The sequence below is a fragment of the Eleutherodactylus coqui genome, chromosome 1 (assembly GCF_035609145.1).
Source record: "Eleutherodactylus coqui strain aEleCoq1 chromosome 1, aEleCoq1.hap1, whole genome shotgun sequence".
Taxonomy (NCBI): domain Eukaryota; kingdom Metazoa; phylum Chordata; class Amphibia; order Anura; family Eleutherodactylidae; genus Eleutherodactylus; species Eleutherodactylus coqui.
In genome coordinates this window covers 442,752,044-442,767,294 of record NC_089837.1, presented here as the reverse complement: position 1 = coordinate 442,767,294, position 15,251 = coordinate 442,752,044, and the positions used below count along the sequence as shown (strand labels likewise).

Below are 15,251 nucleotides of genomic sequence, written 5' to 3'. Positions count from 1 at the left end.
TGTTAAGGCAGCACTGGGGCCTTTCATTAGGCCCCCGGCTGCCATGACACCTGCACGGCTCCCCCGATCTCACCGCGCGGGGGGGCCGCGCGGGACCCCCGAACATCGTTCAGGGCATTTAAATGGTTAACAGCCGTGATCGGCCGCTCGCAGCTATTGCCCGCGGGTGTCAGCTGTTATAAACAGCTGACGCCTGCACTGTATGAAGAGAGGTTGCATCGCACCCTCTCTTCATACATACCCCGACGCTCCATGACGTACCTATACGTCATTGGTCGATAAGGGGTTAAAACATACACCCCTGAGTATATAAGGTCTCATAGCTCACAATGCATATTAGAGCCAAAACCAAGTCATGAGGAGGAAAGAACTGCTTGTAGAGCCCAGAGACAGGATTGTGTGGAGGCACAGATCTCAAAAAAGCTACAAATTTTCTTTGCTGCACTGAAAGTTCTTAAGAACCCAGTGGCCTTCATTAATTATTAAATGGAAGGAATTTGGAACAATCAGGACTCTTCCAGAGCCAACCAGCCCACCAAACTCAGTAATCTGAGTAGAAGAGCCTTGATAAGAGAGGTGACCAAGAACCCATTGGTCACCCTGGGCTCCAAAGATCCTGTGTGCAGATAGGAAAAACTTCCAGAAGGCCAACCATCACTGCAGCTCTTTACCAATCTGGACTTAATGGTACAGTGGCCAGAAAGCCTCTCCTTAGTAAACGAAAGACCCTCTGGAGTGTTCCAAAAAGTACCTAAAAGAAGACTCCGACTGTGAGAAACAAGATTGAACCTCTTGGCTTCAATTCTTAGTGCTTTGTCTGGAGGAAACCAGTCACTGCTTATCACCTGCCCAATACTATCCCTGCAGTGAAGCATAGTGGTGGCCGCATCATGCTGTTGGGGTGTTTTTAAGCAGCTGGGACAGGGAAGCTGGTCAGGGTTGATGAAAAGCTGGAAGGAGCAAAGTACAGAGAGATTCTTAATTAAAACCTGAACCAGAATGCAAGGGACCTTAAACTTAGCAGAAGGTTCACCTTCAGACAAGACCATGACCCTAAGCACACAGCCAGGTCAACACAGGAGTGGCTTAGGGACAACTCTGTGAATGTCCTTGAGTGGCCCAGCCAGAGCCCTGACTTGAACCCGATTTTTGGAGAAACCTGATAATTGCTGTCAACTGAAGGCCTCCATCCAACCTGACAGAGCTTGAGAGGATCTGGTGAGAAAATTGGCAGAAAATCCCCAAATTCAGGTGTGCAAACCTTGTGGCATTATACCCAAGAAGACTGGAGGCTGTAATTGTTGCTAAAGGTACTTCAAATACGTACGGAGTACAGGGTGTGAATATTTATGCCAATGCAAATGTTTTTCATTTTTAAAAAAACTACAAAGATTTCTACCATTCTGCTTTTGCTTTGTCATTATGGGGTACTGAGTGCAGAGTACTGGGGGAAAACGTTTTTTTATAATTTGTAGAAGACCACAACATAAAATAGAAGAATGAACTAAAAGGGTCTGAAGACCTTCCGAACAAATAGCACATATTGTAATGTGTGTGTCAGATGTGCACCCTGGTCCTCTTGGTATATACCACAATACTGCACAGTCCGCTGTATTTTCTCCTATTGGCCTGTTTAGTCAATGAAGCTCAACGTGTGAATTGTCTGCTTCAGCCATGCATATACACATTCAAGGTGGTAAACCATGTTTGAGGTGTAAAAAAAACCTCTAGCTAGATCTACACTTTTTAGAATTGACTATCAGAGCTGTATGCACAGAGTCCCTATGGTTTTGTATTAAAGAGCTGTAAACTTTCCAAGTGCTGAGGTATGGAGGCTCTATATGGCAGGGGCGTAACTATAGAGGGTGCAGGGGATGCAGTTGCACCCGGGCCCAGGAGCCTCAGGGGGCCCATAAGGCCTCTCTTCTCCATATAGGGAGCCCAGTACTATGAATAAAGCATTATAGTTGGGAGCCCTGTTACAGGTTTTGCATTGGGGCCCAGAAGCTTCAAGTTATGCCTCTGTGCAGCATGGTTTAGGTATGGGTACGGGTACAGATACAGGGGGGGGGGGGGGGCAGCTCACGTTTTGCATCAGGGCCCCTGAGCCTTTAGTTATGCCCCTGCTATATGGCACTATGTTATGGAGGTGCTCTCCTCTAGATGCAGTATGTGATGGAACATGAACACGTTTTCTTCTTTTCAGTGTGTGATGTTACATCAGTTGCCCTAGAATTCTGATGGTGGATAGTTGTGATTCCATACTACGTGGAACTTGTGCAGAACTGTAATACCACCGTGTGCTTTCAGATGCTCTCTTATCTCTCTCGTACCTGACTCTCTCTTATCTCCTCTCTCCCTCTGTCTCTAACCTATCACCTCTCTCGTACCCCTCTCTCTCATTTCTCGTAACCATCTGCTCTCTTTGTCTCGTAACCATCTCATCTCTCTGTCTCGTAGCCATGTCATCTCTCTGTCTCGTAGCCATGTCATCTCTCTGTCTCGTAGCCATGTCATCTCTCTGTCTCGTAGCCATCTCATCTCTCTGTCTCGTAACCATCTCATCTCTGTCTCGTAACCATCTCATCTCTCTGTCTCGTAGCCATCTCATCTCTCTGTCTCGTAGCCATCTCATCTCTCTGTCTCGTAGCCATCTCATCTCTCTGTCTCGTAGCCATCTCATCTCTCTGTCTCGTAGCCATCTCATCTCTCTGTCTCGTAGCCATCTCATCTCTCTGTCTCGTAGCCATCTCATCTCTCTGTCTCGTAGCCATCTCATCTCTGTCTCGTAACATCTCATTTCTCTCTCTCTCTTTCGTAACCATCTCATTTCTCTCTCTCTTTCGTAACCATCTCATTTCTCTCTCTCTTTCGTAACCATCTCATTTCTCTCTCTCTCTCTCTTTCGTAACCATCTCATTTCTCTCCCTCTCTTGTAACCATCTCATATCTCTCCCTCTCTTGTAACCATCTCATCTCTGTAGTACCTGTCTCATTGCTCACTCTCCCTTTTTTTCCTTTCACATCCCTCTCTGTCTTTGTAATGTATCTTGTGTAACTCTTCTTTTGAGGCTTCACGTTGAAGATCTATTTCCTGAACATTTCTCAATCCCAACGAATGTCACTGGATAAGCATGTAGGGGCACATGTCACCCGTTTTACACCTATTGTTAAAAAAAAAATAAAATAAAATAAAAAAAAAATAAAAAAAAAAATATATATACATATATATATATATATATATCTCGATCTATCTATCTATTTATCTATCTTTACATTTTGCTTTGCTTTCCTATACAATAATGAAAATTAAAAATATTCCAAAGGATACCACCTTGATGGATGCTAAAATAAAACGCTCTTTTCTCCTCCATATGGTGAATAGAGCTCTATGATTGAGGTTGACGTATATACCAGGAATGTTTTTTGGGATATACTCCAAATGGGACCTAGTGTGGCTAATTCCATGCATGGACATAGAGTATGTTTACCGCAATGGACCCACTTATGATTGATTAAAACCATGAAGCTTGGAGAACCTTAAATACGAACCTTATAAATCACAATACGTTGTAGACTTCCAGAGGCGGCATGATGTCTCCTCCGTTGTACTGTATAATCTGTATCGGAGATGCTTGCCTCTGCAGATTGTTGGCATTAAGGTGCAGATTTGTTTTCTGCAGCTGGCAGAGCATTAACATGGGCTGTTGTTCAACCATTATAAAGGAGAATGAGAGAAGTGGGGTAACAATACGCGGTGTGATTAAAAAAAAAAAACTTTATTCAAACATGTCTGACAAGCGTTGTCCTCAGAGACCATTCAATCATATCCGACTGTCTTCATTTCGTATTTCCCATAGGTTCCTGTTATAGTCAATAGCAGCTGATCCTCAAAGACTAACCTTTTCTAATTAATCTCTCCTAGTAAGTGATGGTAATGAATTCACAGGCAAAGCTCTACAAAAAAATGTCATTTTCTTATGAAAACAGTTTGGCATGAATACATTGGGAAACGGATTTAACAGTGTAGTTTTGGTCTTTTTTGTGCTCTCTTTGGCTAGGTTCTTGCTTACACGGAAGGCCTCCATGGAAAATGGATGTTCAGCGAGATCCGAGCGGTTTTCTCAAGACGGTACCTCCTACAAAATACGGCCCTGGAAGTGTTTATGGCTAACCGCAGTGAGTTTCACTTTTAAAAATATTAAACATGAGTTTACTCCTCTGTTGACAGATCTGCTTTAGGAAATCCATGCATTCCCATTAAGTGACTGTTCTGGAGCATCTTTTCTCTTACATTTGCATACTGCCATTCCTCTGTTATACATCCTAGAAATTTATGAATAATTTGAGATCAGTTGTTACTAGAGATGAGCGAACGTGTTCGGCTCCGCCCCTTTTCGCCCGAGCACCGAACTTTGCGAGCAATTCCGTGCTCGGGCGAAAAAAGTTCGGGGGTCGCCGTGGCAGCGCGGGGGGGTGCGGCGGGGAGAGGGAGAGAGAGAGGGCTCCCCCCTGTTCCCCGCTGCTGCCGCCCGCGCCGCCGCGCCTCTCCCCGCCCCCCGGCGCCGGCCGAATCTTTACGCGCGGACACTGAAGTCCTCGGTAAAGCCGGTGTCTGGGTGCGTAAGTGTTCGTTTAGAACACGTTCGCTCATCTCTAGTTGTTACCACTCCCCTCGTCGAAGGGATGTGTCCTCACGCAATATTATACTATCAACTCTGATTGGATAACTGTGTAGGAACATGCCCCCAACTGGTAAAACCCACTCGTCAAATGGATCATCTCTCTCATATACCTGTCTCCTCTCTCACAATGTTATACTGTCAGCTCTGATTGGTTGACAGTGTAGGGACATGCCCCCACCCGGTAAAACCCACTTGCCAAATGGATCATCTCTCTCATATACCTGTATCCTCTCTCTCTCTCTCATATACCTGTCTTGTCTCTCTCTCATATACCTGTCTTCTCTCTCTCTCTCTCTCATATATACCTGTCTTCTCTCTCTCTCTCATATATACCTGTCTTCTCTCTCTCTCTCATATACCTGTCTCATCTCTCTCTTGTACCTGTCTCCTCTCTCACAATGTTATACTGTCAGCTCTGATTGGATGACAGTGTAGGGACATGCCCTCAACTTGTAAAACCCACTTTTCAAATGGCTCATACATTTTTAGGAGGAATAGCAGAGGAACGGTGCAATGTAGACTTCTAAGAAAAGAGGCTCCAGAATTGATATTTCATGAAGAATACAAGTATTTACTAAAACAGACATGTTCAGAGAAGTAACAGCTCCCTATTAAATCCATCTACTCTCTATTCTCTCTGATGTTCTGTAGATAGTTTTGATTGATTGATTAATATATAAAAGTGATACATTTCATTATTTCAGTAGTGTTTAAACCAATACTCTTCCAAAAATGTGTTTAAAGAACCACTCCAGTGAAAATACGTTTTTCCATCCTTGCATCTCTCACCTGATTGCCTGTCACACTCAAGGTCATCTCTGTATATTTCACTTCCATGCAGTGCAGTCTCCTGTCTGATGCTTATCAGGCATCATCTTGTTGCTGAGTTTTTTTGTGCTCACATTCTCTATGCTCTGTTAATACTCCCATGATGCATCAGTACAGCATCACACAAGTAACTAAAGAGTGTACCATCTCTGCTTCAGGGAAAACACTGCCATTACATTCTGTATTTTTCTAAATAAATGACAAACTATAATTATACAGTCAGCAGGATGAGCTATGATCTCCTTCATTATAACTGTGTGACAGGAGCTGTATGATCATTATCAGTAAGTGTATGCGCCCCCCTCTAAAGAGCTTGTTTGGGAGAGTACATGTAATATCATCACACAGGAGGTATACTGACTGAGAAACTGGCTACTTTGAGAGCACATAACCCCAAGTATTTCTGAGGTACTCAGAATTGAGATTACATGATCATCTGAGGAGAAAGAGGCCAGGAGTTTCGGATAGAAAGTAATAACTAACCAAGGTAACACTAGCTCACTTATATATACTGGGGAATATTTACATATTCATCTCAAAAAATTCACTGGAATGGCCCTTTAAAAAACACCACATAAGCTGCATTGTCTTTGTAAATGCTAAGTTACTGTCAAACTTGAAAAAAATAACATTACAAAGCATTAACCCTTTGCAATCCAGTTTTAGATTCAGGGTTTCCTAGGGGGCTTTCTCTTTCTGCCATTATACAATGGTGCCATCTGCTGGCTAGAGTCAGTACTGCAGTATGTGACATACTGGAGAGGTCCCCGAAAACATAGTGGCCAGTAATATACAGTAAGAATACCCTGCCGGACGTCTTCTGACATCGGAGCTGTACAGCCTTTAATGAGAATGTCTTCAGATGTCAGACAGTGGATTGGAAAGGGTTAAAACTTACATTATGTTCTCTCAAATGTTCCGGCAGTAGTTTAGGCTCAAGAGCTGTTGTTCTTACTGTTATTCAAATTACAGTAGAAAATTACAACCATAGCCGGCAATTAAGACATTATAGAGTTGAGTCTTCTAGTCGTCATCCATCTGCATCCAATACATCGGCACTGTCCTGCTTTCCCTTTCCTCTCTTTTACAATTACTTATGTTGGGCTCATGGTACATACCTTTGTCTAAGGAAAGCACACCTACACTGAGGTAGGAATAGGCTTTTTAGGAATTAAATGCTCAAACTGAACTACATTTTTCTCCACCGCTTTTCTGCAGCCTCCGTTATGTTTAATTTTCCTGATCAAGCCACGGTCAAGAAAGTTGTGTACAGTTTACCTCGAGTTGGCGTTGGCACCAGCTATGGTTTACCACAAGCCAGGTATGTGCTGACTATTTTTTTGGCATTTGTATTTATTTAGAATATGCATTTTACAAGAAAGGGGAAAACATAACATTGTATCGGATATTAAATATAATGTGGAAAGTAACAGAACAAGTCAGAGGTGACCAGTGACACAAGAGCAAGAACAAGTGAGGAATGACTGGAGCGTATTGACCATATAACAAAAACAGTAATAATCTTGTAGATTCAAATGGGTCATATACTATGTATTGGCCAGGCGTAGGCCAAAGTTAGGGTAGGAAAAGAGAAAAGAAAAGGGCGGGGGAGAGGGGAGGGGAACCAAGACAAGTGGTACAAGGCTGTGACACCAAAACCCAGGGGCCCCGTTACAGAGAAGCTAGAGACCTGTTGTTTAGGGAAGGAAGGATGTAGTCTAATCATAGGGTCCAGAATAGCAGGAACTTATTATGTCTATCAGCTACAATGGATGTTCGCTTCTCATTAATTATGTACCAATTCACCTCGGAAAAGCTCAAGGATGCTTTTTCGCATATTTGAGCAATGACTTGTTTGGTAGCAAGAAACAAGAAAAATCAATCGCTGAGAGTCTGGGGTGGAATGGGCAATTCACCACTTCATGTATTGGCCATTTCGTCTCCTCTATGCACCAACACAAAAATGTATGCCATATTTGATCTGGTGTAAAGTATACATAAATGTGTCGGTCTGGGATGGCTCTGCCTCCCCCTTCCGAAAAGCGACGCATGCTTTTTATTAAAAGAGCCAGATAGTGGGGCATGCAGGAGAAAAATCAGGAAATTTTGCACCAATCATTACTTGCGCAAAATTTTTTAACTTTTTCACACCGTGAAAGGTTTTATGAATGTCCCAGCATACATGACTGTGGAGGTGAAGCAATGTAAGAGGTGATCTGCTTCTTGTTTTACCTCCCGGTCACGTATCCTAACAGCACCATTACTTTGTTTATGGTGCTGTGGGGACGTGAAATTATTCCTAATTTTCCCCAGAGTCTTCATTAAAAAAAAATCTATTGTTTTGTATCTGCAACTCTGTAGCTGGCCTGTGTGTCTTCATGGTAACAGACTACAAGCAAATGGTATGTAGTCTGATCTTGTGGTGATGGTCCTCTTTCTGTCCTCTACTACTTGGTTTCCTACTGAATGTGCAAGAAGTAGGGGGCAGATAGAAGGGTGTACAGAATGGTACGGCACAAGGGTTGTTTGTAGTTTGTAACCAATGAGACATAATTAGATATGCAGTGAAGCTGCAGACGTAAAACAATAGTTTATAAAAACTATTGCAAAGTGGCTTCATTTTTCATTTTAGATTAAACAGTTGCAAAGGTGGACATACATACTACAGCATTGCTAATTTACATGAAATCTGACGCGCTTTTTAAAGGGGTTGTCCAGGCAAGGGTAATACCTGCCTTATCCAGTGGGGTTGTTGTCTCCAGCTCTGACACTGGGTCACATGCTTTCGCCCATTTCATTGCCTGTGATATCATTGCAGGGGGCTGGCTATTCAGGTATTTTCAATTACTAAGCCAGCCAGCTTCCTTGCCATGGCCAATACAAAGACAGAGAAAGGAGCAGGCTTAGTTATTGAAATGAGCCAAATGGCAAACCCTCTGCAATGACTTCAAAGGCAACGGAGAAGCTGGACCATCCTGACACAATTGAGGGAAGGCCTCCATGATCGGAATTGGGGGGAGTAGAGGGAAATTTTTGGGAAAGGGATGAAAAGATAGAGTTGAGGGGAGGTGTTGGGGGTATGTGGTTCGGACATAGGTGGGTGGCTTTTTGGAGCTGGATCAATTTAGATTTGTCAGTTATTCACCACTGGGGCTTAGAGATACATTTTCAGCCACCCTTCCTGGAATAGTGTCTCTACTCCCACCTGTGCCCCCTTAGCCTTAAGTTGAAGGGTAGGTGTAGGGCCACAGGGGTGTGTAGGCGGGGGGGGGGGGGGGGAGGGGGTGTGTGTGCAGTGATTATTGTTTTTGTAGGTTAGCATGTTTTTGTCTTTGTCATAGTAACATAGTATGTTAGGCTGAATGAAGACAATGTCCATCTAGTTCAGCCTGTTTCAACCCCTAGTTAATCCAGAGGAAGGCAAAAACCCCAAGAGGCAGCTGCAGGGAAAGTCCTTGGAGTTGGTGCTTAAAATTAGGTGAGGAGATGCATCATGGGCATGCATTCCCCTGAGTTAATTGGAGATGGTTTATATTTTTGGCAAAATTTTGAGGTTTCTTTATCCCTTTGGGGGCTGGTATTTTGTGGGGGCTTGCAAATGGTCTCTTTGGCGCCCCCAAGCTGGATTACAGCTCGGGGTAAGCTGATTAGTGCAGTATATTGCCAGTGTCTAACTCCAAGGACTTCTGTTGTCCAGCCTCTTGTTCATTGTAATATGTACTGTTGGTATGGATGATGGAAGTATGATTGTTATGGTGTGGGTTATGTATTGGCTGTTATTACCACAAACATCTTTCCTCTGAAAAGTTCATTATTTTGTTTAATAAACGACTGCTGTGGCAATTAAAATCCTCTTCTGTGGTATTTTTGAAAGAGGATAAGAAAAGGGCGATTGAGGGGTGGAAGACCGGTGTGGTTCCATGGGGCAAATTTTAGATTCTAGGTTTAGGTAAACCTCCCCAACTCACCTTACTCTAGTTATGAGCCACACAACATCACCTAGTGTCAGAATCGGCCCGGAAGTGAAGGTTCTGACCCCGCCAGATCAGGACAACGCCTTTAAATACAAGAACTTGTAGAAGAATGAAGTATGCATCTTGTATTTGACTGCACTCATCTAGAAGTGACATTCATTATTATTCTTGGCCTATTTTGCTGCAACATTTCCCTCGAGGCCTGACATATTTTGTAATCCCTCAAAAAAGTCTACAATGGAATTTTTTTATTTTTTTCTGCTTCCTGTTGATTCCGCCTTTGGAATACCCCAAGCTTTGTATGGAACTTCCAGTAGGTTTTTGCAAGAAAGCGCTATGGAACATGTTGGTGCGATATACATAAAATGATTATTATCAAGTGAGTCTTCTAAAATGCAGAGAACAAGCGCGGAGATGATGAAAAAGAGTCAACCCTGAGACATTGCTAGTCGGCAGCATTTTCTCAATCTCAAATATTCAGGTAGTAAAGACATTTTTGACATCTCGCTAGTAGATCATAAGAACTGCACAGACAAAGCAAAAGCTGTCAGTCATCCGGTCTATGATGCTCATCACATCTCCCAACTCCTATCCCTCATGTTAGTGATGGCATTTATCTGAGCTACAGCCATGCAGTCCCCATAGGGTATAAAGGGAAGCTTATTATGTATTGATAACTTGTTGTAGCACATTTTAGATAGGACTATTACCATTATTTTCTTGACTCCATACCGGAGATGTTGCATGCGGTGATCGCTCCTTAATTCACAATGCATTCTTGTAATATAATTCCAGGAGAATATCCCTGGCCACTCCCAGGCAGCTCTTTAAATCCTCTAACATGACTCAACGTTGGCAGCGACGAGAGATTTCTAACTTTGAATACTTGATGTTTCTTAATACCATAGCAGGTAAGGCTTCTGGCTCTACAATCCTCTCTAATATGTTTATGTTTGTCAAAATCTTGAGCAGCGTGACTTGATCGAATGCGTTTATCCCTCCGGGACTCAGCTGCAGCCCTATGATAGGTTCTGCGTTCCCTTATCAAATTTAATGTGAGTGCTTCAGAGTCTATCAGCAAGGCTCTAGATGCATTGATTGCTATGGAGGCTGTGCCTAACTCTCTTGCCATTTCCCCGGCTGACAGCTTTGTCTGAAGCTTTATTAGAGGCAACAAACCATTGCCAGGAACTGTCTGCAAATAATAATGGGGGGGGGGGGGGGGGTGTAATTTTACTATTCAGTCATTTCCAACAACAGCAAGCACACACAAGACTAACAGCAGCATGCTAGTACAGATGTCACCTACAGTGTGGCATGATTAGGTAACCATGTTCTGTCTACTTACCTCTAGTCTCACATTTCCCAGAAATGACGCTGTGGATCCCGATCTCCTCGTCCGTTCTGATGGACAAGCCGGTGATAGCATTGCTTTCTAAGTCTCATTGTCTTTGATTAAACGAAAAGTTCTCACCGCTACATTGTAACACAGTCATTCGCTATATGGTTTTTGTTTGTTTTTCTATCCCGCTTGTTTTGTAGGTTGCATTTATAAAATGCCCCTTTTTGCACTTTTTGCTTTTTTATGCCTCATGATCTGCATAAATCCCGTAGCAAAATTGTAGTAGTTTTGCCAATTCTTGTTTATTGCTGCTGCAATCTTTCAGCCTACATGATAATAAAACCACCTGCTTAGTATTGTGTAGGTCACCTTTGTGCCATCAAAACAGCTCTGACCTGTCAGGGCCTGGACTCTACAAGGTCTTGAATGGTGTCCTGTGGTATCTGCCACTTAGACGTTATTAGCGGATTTGTTAAAGGGATTGTATCATCAGAAAATGAATGTTATATAAGTTAAGTTTTTATGTTAAACACATCCCTTTAAGAATTTTTTACATTTCTTTTTCAATGTCACGATCTATGTTTACACTGACCAATAAGCCTACTTCCTATTCCATAGAGAAAACTTTTCAGCAGTCATAGTAACATAGCATGTAAGGCTATGTCCATCCAGTTCAGTGTACTATCCTCAGTGTTGATCCAGGGGAAAGCATAAAAAACCCCAATAAGGTGGAAGCCAGTTTTTTTTCATTTAAGGGGGAAAAAAAATCTTTCCTGGTTCCAAGTCTGGCAATCAGAATAATCTCCGGATCACCGACCCTTCTGAAGTAATTAGTGACTATAACTTGTAATATTATTACACTCAAGAAAGGTGTTCCGGCCCCTCTTTAACTCTTTTTTATTGAGTTTGCCATCACCACGTCCTCAGGCAGAGAGCTCCATAGTTTCACTGCTCTTACAGTAAACAACCTCCTTCTATGTTGGTGTAGAAACCTTCTTTCCTCTAGACGTAGAGGGCGCCCCCTTGTTACAGTCACAGTCCTGGGTATAAACAGATGATGGGAACAATCTCTGTATATTGTCCCCTGATATATTTATACATAGCTATTAGGTCGCCCTGCAGCTGCCTTTTTTCTAAACAAAGTAATCCCAATGTTATAACCTCTCTATGTGTTGTAGTCCGCCCATTCAATTTACTAGTTTAGTTAATCAACTTTCAACCTGCTCAAGCTCTGATATACACTTCCTGAGTACCGGCTCTCAGTCATCTCCTTATCATCATAGGCAGAAATACAAAGTAAGGTAATACCTATATATTCATACTACACAGTCTAACTTTTGCAATAGGTGATGGTCATTGCTCACCTCCTCCCCCTTCTTGCACAATGACCTCTGCACAGGTCACAGAGCATGCTCATAACACTCTCCCATAGAAGTCCATGGGTCAGCTCCTGTCCATTGTGTTTATGGCCTACAAGGCTGCTGTAAAGCATATCTCTAACTTCTGTTAAGTACAGCTCAGGCAAGATGGCTACCACATTAAAAATCTACAATATGAAAATAAAAAAAAATTAGGAAAATATTTTAGTATTTGGTTTTATATATAGGTGTGACATTCCTTATAAGTCCTGTAAATTGTGAGGTGTGATCTCCACAGATCGGTCTTGTTTTTACAGCACATCCCAAAGATGCTTTATTGGATTGAGTTCTGGGCAATGTGGAGGCCAAATCATCACCTTGAACCGTTGATCATGTATTCTATCTCCCTATTCAGTCTAGAAAAGATACATTTGGTGGTCCGAGCTGTAATAGGTCACACAAAGAGCTTTATTGGGCCCTACTGTACTTCAGTATGCTTCTGATTTTACACTAAGAGCCTTTCTGCTGGATTCTTTATGAAACCTGTTATGCTTCATTGTATATCCACCCGTAATGTGGCTTCACACAGTTTTCTTGCAACTCTATAGTATTAAGGCCTTTTTACACTACAGAAAGTTAGTGTATCTCCATAGAGAATCTAGCACATGGCTCCATTATGTGCATAAGATCTAAAAGCATCTTAACCCCTTTAGTGGCACGCCCGGAAAATCTCTGGGGCTTGCTGCACTGACCATGCAGTTAAAATTGTTCTAATGTATTCTTTTATTACAAAAAAATGTTACAATGTGATTGTTGCATTCCTTAATAAATACTTGCAAGATTAAATTGCATTGTTGACTCATTTAAAAAAACCTGCCCTGTGAGGCATGACATGGTAATAATAAACCTGCCACTGAAGGGGTTAAACCATCACGAATCCAAGCAATAACAAAGATGGTTAACAACACATATGATAGAACTGTCAGACGGACACTCGTTGGGCCAACCGCTATTTCTCCAGACTCCACCGAAACGTTCAGTTGCACTTGTATGGCTCTTTAAATGGGATGAGTAAAATAAGCCGCTCCCAGACCCCTCTGGTTGCAATTTATTTCACATGGGGGAAGAAAAGGATCGTACATGTTGTCATCAAAAATTCCCAACATTTCCTTCCTCCAACATCTGTCATCAGCAGAGAGTCCAAAAACATTAGAGCATCATCTCATTATGTGGATTTTTAGCTAATGTTTTGGGGCACCTCAATTGTTGTATCTTTGATATTAAAACTGATTGTACAGACAAGGAAAAGTTCTTCTATTTTTTAGTGCCTATATTGACTGCGCTGTATAATTGCTGACTTCCTTTTGGCAAATGTTCGTTTTGTCATCACGTTCAAGCAATAAGTATCAATTTGCTGAGAAGCCAATTTAAAAGTGACCACCATTATGGCTGCACATCTTTCCTTTTTGAAAAAAATGGCCGCCATAAGAGAAATGCCCATCTATCCGTAAAGTAAGTCACGCATCATTACCGTTCTGTTGATCATTTTCATGTCAGCAGTCTTTAATATGCACTCAATAAATGTATTAACGGGGCATTTCTATTTGGATTCTTATGGCCTATTCATAAACCGGCATTATATCTCCCTCCGAGATTATTGTCCCTTATGAAAAGTAGCTTGCTTTGTGATCTAAAATGATGTTTTAAACATTCCTCCTCTCTGGCCTTTCTCCTCCCTGTCCTTTCTCCTCTCTGCTGAGCTGCAACCCAGTTCTGCCCAGTGCTCCTGCACTGCCTAAGAAAACACATGCCCATCAGGTATGCTGAAATAGGTAGGGGGGGGGGGGATAGCCCAATGTCCTAACCCTCTTAAAAGCACAGTGCTTCATAACCAGCAGTGGAATATAAGTTGCTGTGTACACTTGTCCTTACTGCACAGCAGAACTGTGACCTTGAAGTTATTAATTATTTTGTAGTATAGATGAGCGCCCCTCCCCCACATATTTCGGCATTTTTTTACTCTGTGATATGCAAGCTTTTGCTAGCTAATTATGTGTATATTTAGCTGCAGTCTGTGTCGGGCTTATTATTGTCATGTAATTAGATGTAACTCGAACTGCTGGCTTCTACAAAAAAAAAATATATCATTAAAAATTCTTTCCTAATGACCTAGAGATGACAAAATGTCTGTAAAGTGTGAAAACGCAGACAAGCATAGGAACATCGCTCGCAGAGTGTTAATCCAGATGCTGGGATCGTCTAATTGAACAATATTTTGCTGTCATTAATATTATCACCAATGAGTTGCAGCTGTAATTTTTTTGTCAGCTCTCCCCGAGCGATTCCACCTTTAATACTCAACCACTAAATTAAATAGTTTAATTAAGAAATAAAGTTTATTTTTTGTTTTTGCATCTGATTTGCCTGATTTAACCATTGAGGTGCTTTACATGATGGTGGCGGGTAAACTTAACCGGTCATGGTGAATATTCAGTGTTCTATGTGCATCTGCAGTGATGCCGGTACCGGGTATAGATGGTCGGAGGAGACCGTTTGAGGCTTTACTTCCACTAGCATTCATATAGACTTCTGTGCTTTTAACAACAGCTATGTACTGTGGTGATATATCAGATGGAGCCAAACTGACACCGGTGGAACCTACTGACTACACTATTCTTGATGTAAAAAATATCAGAAGTATTTCAAGAAAAAAATCCTGGAACTGTCAATTGCTTTTTGGGTGCGGATTTTCCACAGTGGAAAAAAAAAATTGCAGTAAATTTACACCAAACACCGCCTCGTCACGGATTTTGGTGCAGATTCGCAGCAGAATTCATCCATTCAATTTAAATTCAAATGACAGGGCGAAATCTGCAACAAAATCTGCATCAAAGGCTGAGGATTTTAATGCACATTTTGGCCGCCTGCAGACGGCCAGGGTCGGATCCGAGCCCCTGCAGAGACCAGCGCGGCACTCACCTGCTCCTGCGGCTCCTGCTCTTTGATGCATGCGCAGACTGGAGCCAGCGGCTGGGGAGTGACATTCAGAAATTGAGCACGATTT

At 42.3% G+C, this 15,251-nt stretch overlaps 1 protein-coding gene across 3 annotated transcripts in view; it reads left to right on the top strand.

Annotated features, from left to right (window-relative positions):
* Window positions 1-15,251, top strand: part of NBEA (neurobeachin) — a 673,719-nt gene that overhangs the window by 553,474 nt on the left and 104,994 nt on the right. For all 3 annotated transcript variants that reach the window (XM_066582838.1, XM_066582846.1, XM_066582830.1), the window contains exons 41-43: window positions 4,062-4,179; window positions 6,732-6,834; window positions 10,283-10,398. In XM_066582838.1, the coding sequence (XP_066438935.1) occupies window positions 4,062-4,179; window positions 6,732-6,834; window positions 10,283-10,398 (337 nt within the window). The remainder of the gene's footprint in view (window positions 1-4,061; window positions 4,180-6,731; window positions 6,835-10,282; window positions 10,399-15,251) is intronic.